Source organism: Myotis lucifugus, unplaced genomic scaffold (assembly GCF_000147115.1).
Source record: "Myotis lucifugus unplaced genomic scaffold, Myoluc2.0 scaffold_56, whole genome shotgun sequence".
Lineage (NCBI taxonomy): Eukaryota > Metazoa > Chordata > Mammalia > Chiroptera > Vespertilionidae > Myotis > Myotis lucifugus.
Genome location: NW_005871104.1, coordinates 3,987,553 through 3,996,620, shown reverse-complemented (window position 1 = coordinate 3,996,620; position 9,068 = coordinate 3,987,553). Strand labels below are relative to the sequence as shown.

The 9,068-nt window shown below is 42.5% G+C and overlaps 1 protein-coding gene across 4 annotated transcripts in view; it reads right to left on the bottom strand.

Moving 5' to 3' along the window:
* Positions 1 to 894: 894 nt before the first annotated feature.
* The window catches only part of GEMIN5 (gem nuclear organelle associated protein 5), a 40,041-nt gene continuing 31,867 nt past the window's right edge, over positions 895 to 9,068 (bottom strand). For 2 of the 4 annotated variants that reach the window (XM_006089091.3, XM_006089090.3), the window contains exons 23-28: positions 8,589 to 8,799; positions 6,531 to 6,785; positions 4,736 to 4,898; positions 3,409 to 3,913; positions 2,039 to 2,135; positions 895 to 1,441 (exon numbers count right to left, since the gene is read on the bottom strand). In XM_006089091.3, the coding sequence (XP_006089153.1) occupies positions 1,274 to 1,441; positions 2,039 to 2,135; positions 3,409 to 3,913; positions 4,736 to 4,898; positions 6,531 to 6,785; positions 8,589 to 8,799 (1,399 nt within the window). In that variant the 3' untranslated portion in view covers positions 895 to 1,273. The remainder of the gene's footprint in view (positions 1,442 to 2,038; positions 2,136 to 3,408; positions 3,914 to 4,735; positions 4,899 to 6,530; positions 6,786 to 8,588; positions 8,800 to 9,068) is intronic. The other 2 variants (XR_002829373.1, XM_014456152.2) reach the window with 2 other exon arrangements.

Genomic DNA, 9,068 nt, shown 5'->3' with positions numbered 1-9,068 from the left:
ATTTTAACGGTTGGTAACAGAGCATCTTGTCTATCCCCAAAGTCTTGCCTCCGTTTTCCACAAGTTGGCTCGCATACAGAAAGCTTCGCTTTGAAGGAAGCTTTTAATGAGCAGCCGTGTAAGTGGAACACTTCACACTCGTCGCTGATTATCTGGCCTTACTTGGAAACCAGTTTTAACTCTATTTCCTGGGACCACTCATTATATATGTGGTGAATTAGCTTGTTAGTGAAATTCTGGCAGAAAAGTCATGAATCAGTTCAGTTGTTGGGAAAGAGTGCGCCTCGTCAACCCCACCCAACTGTCTAATTTTTATGTTCTAGCAACTGGGATATTATGGAAACATCTGTTCCTGACATTGTTCAACTATTTAACCAAAGAAAAGAACAGACCTCAAAAGAATTCTCATTAGTTTAAAAATAAATAAATACAAGAACAAGGGTTTGTAATTAATTAGTTTGTAGGGTCCATTATGCATGATCCAAAAGTCAGAGTCCAATAATCCAAAACTTACATATACAAAATTAGGAAGGAATATGCATTTTTCTTAGAAGATCATCTGTGGCTTCAATCTAATTCTCCTGTGATCCAAAAAAGATTAAGAACTGAAACTAATTTCTTTCTGAGCTATTTTGATCACCATCAAAACTGAAGGGATAAGACTCATTTGAGTTATTTGTTCTTCTAACACTTTAGTAAATAATTTTAAACAAGCAATTACATGAAACAAAACCAAGTTTTTGACCTAGGATAGACTCAACATGATGGGTGAGGCTTGTTTCACTCACATTCAGTAGAAGTGTAGTTAGTAGTAGTAGAGTAGAAGGGGAGAAGAGCCCAAGTTAACAAAAAAAATTTAAAAATGATACCAATCGTCATGAATTACAGCAATTCTATCTCAAACAAGAACGACACTGTTTATGATCAGGGGAAGCATTTATAAAGGTAGCTTGTGTATAAGAACATAACACATGGACAATTAAAAGTTTCTCCTCTTTGGATGAAATCTACATAAGGCTTTAGAGATGACCAACAGTTACTCTTGCAGGTGTTCTAACAACTGCTGGCTTTTGATGATCCTTTAGTAGGAAACCACAACTGAATTCAAAGTCAGATTGTTTTTAAGGGTAGAGTTGATTCAAACTTGACCCTCGTTTTGTATTATTTGGATCACTGCAAAAACATCTAAGGATCAGAGCAAATGCCTGGCAGAGGTGAAAGGTGTCAAGACGTTTTGAATTTGATGCAATTTATTTTAAAGGTCCTTGAAAGTTCACGTGCAGAAGGTCTGGCAGTGTCTTTGGTAAACTTTAGTGCTGCCGTATTTCTGAAGCAGCTCTTGGGCCTGTTGCTGCATTTCCTGGGTCACGCTGCCAGGACACTGGGACCCGATGTGAAGCAGGACCAGGCAGCACTCCAGCACATCTGGGAAGGGCCAGGTCTGAAAGATGAGAGTGAAACAAGGAAGCATTTGCGAAAGAGCCACAAACACCTGCATAGAAGGCACCAGTAACTCAAAGTCTCAACTGACACTTCTCAGGCACAGCTGGGCCATTTCTCTCACGATGTTTTGTGAGAGAAGACAGGCAATGCCTTGTTCTTCATCAGTTACTCTAAGGAGAGATGATACTCAAAACTGGAATGTTTACTGGGACGTCCTTCTCCAACGAATACAATCTTCTAGAGCTCTACTCCAATTATTTAAAAAGGGATGTTTCTATTACTCCCAGGGCCACATCCAAATACACTTATCCATCTGTAAGCTATCAAATATATGACACTAATTTTCTTTACCTCCCAGTTACAAAATTTGTTAGGTTTCTCTGAAGACTGAGGTATAAAATTGCTTGTGTTGTCAACAATTCTACTCTCACAAAATATTTTAGCTAACCAAAGGCAACTAGATCCTAACTTTTAAGCACATTCAAATGTGTAGAGATTTCAGAAACTGAAAAGTAGATGATCTTAAAGAATTTGGTATAGTCAATTGATATTACAAAAAGTAATGTTTTACCAAATGAACTGCTATAAATCTTACCTTAACACTCTCAGGAAACTTAGCTATTCTCTCATTCGCCTCCGTAAGCCTTTTGGTTAATTCAGGTAGAGAAAGTGGCTCATTTTTCTCTTCTTTACTGGTAAATAATAATAAAAAGTGTAAGTCATATTTGTCTTGCCCTGGGTAACTTTTATTTCAATTGCCTATAAATAAAATTCCCTTATCACCTGGGTCTTTATCTCCCATCTTTAAGAAAAGTTTAAGAGAAGGCAATTTAATATGATGTGACATAAAGTTTTCAAAATGCAATATTATTCCTTATCATATTCCAAATCCCCACTCCTTAGACACACAGCTCCAATGAAATACAGGACTCTTGGGGGATTCAATCTGCAGCCAAGAGCAGAGGGCCTAGCTTCATTTGGGGAATGGGTAGAGCCGGGCTCTTACTCATGGGGTGTATGGACGCACATTTTTCCTGGAAGAGTGTGTTAAGCTTCTCAAAGGGGGTCCTGTGATCTACAGGTTAAGAGCTACTGGGTTAGAGAACTTTTCAGTGTTTTTCTTGTTATTAAAACCAAACCTAAAGCTGCTTAGAATGTTGTAGTTTATTGGAGAAGTAATTCAGAATTCTGAATCAAGATTTCAGTGGGAGTATTTTCAGAGCAATTAACATAGGGACGTCAAAGCTTCTTAATTTTAATTTGTAAAGTTAATAACAGCTTTAAGTTGGTCAGTATTGTAATTGCTATGTTTTTAGACCCTGTGCTGGGGGGCATAAGGTAAAAGGCACTCATCAGAATAACGAATCAATAACTTGACCACTGCAAACACCCATAGCAAAGTGCCTTATAATAATGCAAGCTCTACAGTGCCTGGTGATGGGCTCCTGTCATCTATCTGGTCCCTCTTTTCAATTGAAGTGATTAGGATGCTACAGCATCCGATCATTTGATTTCTCAGTTCGTGAGCAGTTCTGTGCACTACCCTCTTTGTGTATTTTTTTGTGATAGTACAGAACTAAACAATGGTTTTCATTAGTGACGCAATACATCTCATTTTACTGATTAATTTTTTGGGGGAACCTACTTAATGCACAAAAGTAGTATTGTACTATACTATTGTTATTAATAATTTTGTGATTTCATTTAATTCTTAAGCAAGGTAGGAGTTGGTACTCCCATTTACAGACAAGGGACCTAAAGCTCAGAGACACTGAGACTCTTGCCTGAGGTCACAGCAGGGCCAGGACTAGAACCCACGTTTGGCTCCAAAGCCTGTGTGCTCACCACTAAATCATGTTGCTTCCACGTGTCCTGACCTATCTCGTCATGTATTGATTGTGCTGTGACTCTGTGAGAACCCAGGAGGGTATTTTTAATTCCATCGTGCATTGACTCAGTACTTACCCCAGGCTCTGAGGACTAGAGAGGGGCTGTTGGGCTTCCTGTTCAGGGTCATTTTTATCAGGACCATTCGCTGTGGGTTTGCAGAATTGACTCTTCTGGTGCCGGCGGATCATTTCTGCCAAGGTCTCCTGAACTTCAGCAACAGTTCTCTGTGAGTTTTGGAAACTGGCGTGCTTTTCTGAAAAAAGCTCCTTACAAGTGTTCAGCATTCGCTTACTTTCCTCTGTGAGTCTCATGTCTAGTTCTGGAGGCTTGCTTGGCTCTGGCTGAGGAGCTTGGGTGTCAGTTTCTTCAGAGCCGGCATCATCCAACTGCTGGCTTTGTTCAACAGAGGTTGTCCTTCTATGAGCAGCCCTTACCCAGACACTAGATTCAGGGCAGGGCCTGGAGAGAGACCACCAGAATTCATACAGACGCCCATAGATAAAAAAGGCCTCCAAACTTTTGAAAGCTGGTGTGGCAGGGGACTGATGGTCACCCAGCTTGTCTCTTAGGTGATCACAGCCTAGGAAAAGAAGGAAAGGACTTGGGGTTGTGCATTTCTCTGTCTGCCAGAAATCTGGCCTCCTACCTGCATGTTGTTTCCTATCGCCTAAGAGACTCCAAGAAAAGACAGCAATGATCTATGGGACCATATACCTCCCACCAAAAGCCAACCAAAGCTAAACATTTGGGGGAACCTACTTAATGCACAAAAGTAGTATTTTAGGACAATGTTCTTGTTGCTACAGGCTAGTCGGTCATGATATAAAATGTATTCAATCTGTCTGACTGACGGCTCTGGGGATCCTATTGTGTCTGTGAGAAAAATCACAGTGATATAGTTTTGTGACTATGCAATTCAAGTATGTCTATCTGTTGTTTTTTTAATCCTCACCCAAGGATATGTTATTGATTTTAGAGAGGGGGCAGGGCAGGAGAGAGAAACATCCATGTGAGAGAGAAACATTCATCAGTTGCCTCCTGTACATGCCCTGACTGGGGATCGAACCCACACCTAGGTATGTGCCCTGACTAGGAATGGAAGCTGCAACCTTTTTGGTGTGTGAGACGACACTCCAACAGAGCCACTCAGCCAGAGCAAGAAGTGCCTATCTTTTGTGCTTCTCCAGTCTTACTAATTTATGAGTACAAGGCTACTTCTCTTGCTCTTAAACTGTGTAGAAAATAAGTACGAGGCATAGGGTAGGGTCAGGTAAAGGGCTCAGACATTCTGGCTATTCTCTTAGGAGCCTAGGTAAGAGAGCTCAAACTTTCTACTAAATGACACCACTAGCCAATAACCATCCCAGAGCCGTCTGTCAGTGGTGTGCGTGGGGTCGTTTACCCTCAGGAAGAAAGGCCGAGTGCACTTCCTGCATGACGGTGAAGTTCCCCGAGTCGTAGCTCCGGACCACAGCCCGAAGCAGAGCTTCCACAGCCTTGTCCCAGGAGGCCACCTGCTGGCTCAGCACTGCCAAAGTCAGGTCATGGCAAATGTGAAGCAGGAGCTGGAGGGAGAGGCCAGAGTCTGTTAAACACCCTCTCACAGAAAGCACGAGGGGCACCACAATGTTCCTATTAACGGCACTTGGACAGAAGTACACACAGTCTACATTTAAGAAAGGTCCTCCTGCCACCATTCATTTTTGCTTCCCTACCTGAAGCTTTCATATCTAGTTACACAACAACGTATGCTGTCTGAGTTAAATCTGCTCATGTTAAGAAAATGCCTTCACATTTGTGTTTAATTAAAACAAAAAGTGAATTTCTGGAACTAAAATCTAATTAAAAACAACTACAAGCAAATCTGAACTATAAGAAAATTATCAATTTTAAGTGAACAATTTGATGAGTTTGGATAAATATATACATATCTATATAGATATACGTGCTGTAACTACACAGAAATCAAAACAGGACGTTTTCATCATTGGAAAATATTTCCATGTGCCCTTTGCAGCCAGTTCGCTCTCCCCAGCCCCTGGCAACCATTGATCTGGTTTTTGCCACTACAGTTTTGTCTTTTCTAGAATTCATGTAAATGGAACCGTGGAGTATGTAGTCTTTTGTGTCTTGGTTCTTTCACATAATGCTTTTGAGCTTCACTGATATTGTTTGTGTATCAGCAGTCTGTTCCTTTTTACTGCTGCATAGTATAGTACTCCTCTGTATGGATGTGCACAGCTTGCACATCCATTCACCAGCTGATGGATATTTGGGCAGGTTCTAGCTTTTGGCTGTTGTGACTAAGCTGTAATCATTTGTGCACAAGGCTGTGTGGACACCGGTTTTGTTTCTTTTAATGAAGTATCTAGGCAGTGGATTGCAGGGTCACTGGGCACGTGAATGTTTATAAGAAACTGCCACACCGTTTTCCAAAGTGTTATATCATTAATGAAGTTTCGTTCATCAGAAATATAATAATATCCCCTCATTTTCAAAAGAGAAATAGGTAAATTGAGATATATATTCATAGGACGGGTAGAATAGTTATAATGAATCAATTTGATCCCTGGATAGATTTTACAAACAATGGTCATTGCAACAAGCAACGAATAAAATGATACATATGGTCTGACATAGGGGCTGTGTTCGGTGCCTAGGAATGGGACTGAGGAATAGAACAAGGGATTTGAACTGGATTGTATTTCCTTTACCAAAAAACAAGAAAATACAAAACAACCCCCAAAATACTATGAAACAAAAATGACAAATGTGAACATTTGTTAACTCTGGTTGAACATTTTCTCTGCTTTCCTATATATTTAGACTTCTTTTTTCCTTTTAAAAGGGAATGCCAATAAATGGTGACAGAAGATTTGACTTTGGGTGGTGGGCACACAGTGCAATATACAGATATTGTAACACAGAAACCTACACCTGAAACCTCTATGTTCATGTTGACCAATGTCACCCCCATAAATTTAAAAAAAAAGAAAAGGGAATGCCGATTTAAATCTAACTTCAAAGCTAAAGGGCTTTAGTTAGTCTGAAGGGATCTTTCCAGGTTGCCTGGGCCTGCCTTGATCTTTTCTGAAATGCAAACTGGCATCGACTCGTTTCCTTACTACACTAGGCATCGATGAAGGAGAATTCCTACAACTGAGTGATGAATATGAGAAGCTCATGCAGACAGGTACCTGTTTGAAGGGAGTGTTATTTGTAGCAGATGGGTACTTGATCGTCTGCAGCTGCTGCAGCGCTGCCTGGTACTGCTCGGGGGTGTCCAGGCTGAAGGCGCTCTTCCATACTGCGGTCACCCTCTCCGGGAGGGGCCCTGCGATGCCGGTGGACCAGGTGTTGTAAGATGAGGAAGCGCTTTCGCCCTCTGACAGCTGCCTTTCCTCCCGGTGCTTAGAGAGCAGCTCATGAAGGCAAAACACCAGTCTCTGACCCTGGAACCCAACAAAGGAGAGGAACTGTTATGAAAAGTGCTTGACTAGACAGCCTCCCTGTTCTCACAGTGTCCCCCTTCGTGGCTGCCTGCCCAATGTGAGTTGTATCCGAGGGGAGAGTGATCTAGCAGACAGCTTTTCCAGATATCCTTTGGAGGAATTCCTTCCATAGCCCTTGGAGCCCAAGCAACCATTTTTATAACATGGAACCCCAACTCCAGCCCTGCCCACTGCAATTTAAGACAAACACAGATCAGCCAATATTTGTGCCCCTGTCTGAGAAAAGATGGTCTGGGCTCACCCAGTTCTTTCCCTTGCCCAGACCTGAGACAAGGGGAGTACAGAGAAGAGAGAGCCTAATGGGCAGAAGGTGCGGGAGCAGACAAACTGTAGATCTGAGCTGGAGCAGTGGGTAGGGGCCATGTCCAAACAGGTTTAACAGAGTCGCTGGAAGAGAACAGAAAGCCAGAGAAGGGCCTGGGAAACCTTGATGTTTTTTGGTTTTTAGTTGCTGTGAGATTCCTTGTAAGCCCCATAAACACTACTTCCTCAGTGACGCGTGGGAAGGTCTCTGTGCCCCTGCCAGAATACCATATCAGAACAACAGGCAGCATAAACTCAGAGGTGTTGTTGAGGACAAAGGTGATGCTAAATGACTATTCTGAAAACGTTTTGTTGTGAATAAATTAAAATTTCTCTAGATTTGGTCATTTTGTGAATACTATACCAAGTGACACTATTTTTGAGGATGTATGTACTACTTTTGCCTCCTTTTTATTTTGCAGTTCTTGGAAAGCTATGTCCTTACCTAGCATTTGTCTTGGGCTTTGGATATCCAGCTAGGAGTTATTTTAAGGCTTGGTTACTCTTAGTAATTATTTTAAGGCTTGGTTACTCTACAAGGGAAAGAGGAACTGAAAAAGTTCATGTTAGTATCTGACAAAGCAAAGTCATCTAACACGGACCAAATGTTTATATATTTTGGAAACTAGGTGAGAGTGCTGCCTTTAAAGTCATCTCAGTGTGTTTTTTTAAAAAAAAATATATTTTATTGATTTTTTACAGAGAGGAAGGGAGAGAGATAGAGAGTTAGAAACATCGATGAGAGAGAAACATCAGCTGCCTCCTGCACACCTCCCACTGGGGATGTGCCCGCAACCCAGGTATATGCCCTTGACCGGAATCGAACCTGGGACCTTTCAGTCCGCAGGCCGATGCTCTATCCACTGAGCCAAACCGGTTTCGGCTCATCTCAGTTTTGATGTGTCAAAAAAAGGCAGAGGGAACACACACACACACACACACACACACACACACACACACACACACACGGCAGTGGAAGTCAGTCATCTTTAACCACATGGGCACAAAACATTTACCCAAAGGTTTCAGTCTCACAGTTTCTTATGGCAACAGCTGAAGAGGGTGCCACAGGCAGAGCACCATCATGTCTGTTGGAGCCAATCCCTCTTCCTCTTCCGAGACCCCCCTCTTCACTGATGTGCTGATGACGTCAACAAACAACCACTAGGGCTGCCAGCCAGGCAGGGGCTCAGCTGACTAGTCTATTTGTGGATGTTGTACACAAACTGATACGCAATGGGAATTACTGTGAATGACCACGTTATCTCCTACTTTGCATATGGCAACTGACAGGCCAGGGTACGTCAGTGGGATGGTATGTCCAGGACACCTGCCAAATTAGTACAGCTTGTGTAACTGGGCTGTTCACCCGGAGTTTGATGAGAAAAGGATTTGGGGCCCTTTCTCCTTAAATATCAGAAGATGCAATAACAGACTGACCTTCAGACTTTCATGGAGCTGCAGGGCTTCCTGGGCTCCCACCCAGTTCCTGGCCAGAAGCAGCTCTTGGGCACATCTGAGAGCCAGGGAAGCAGACAACTCATCCTCTCCCACGATGGAAGCCACCTCTGCGGCCGTTTTAAGCGATGCTGCATCCCCCTTTTTGGCCAAAACTTTGGCTGCATCATAAGCGGAAGCGGCCCCTAAATAGCTATAACACAAAACAAAACGCAAAGTGTCATAAACAGATCTCCTATTCCTCTCAGAGGGTCAAATCATTTCTGTGGGCTTTTCCTTGCCCCTGTGCCTTCCTGTGGTCCTAGGTAGCCACTGTCGCTGGCTCTCAGCTGAGTCCAGCCAGCAGAGGAGATACAGCATTATATGGGTCAAGGACATAAAAGAATCTCAATACTTGCTGAATTGAACCCAAGCAAAGGAGTCATTCTCTCCCATTTTTCTTATTTGATGGTGCAAGATGTC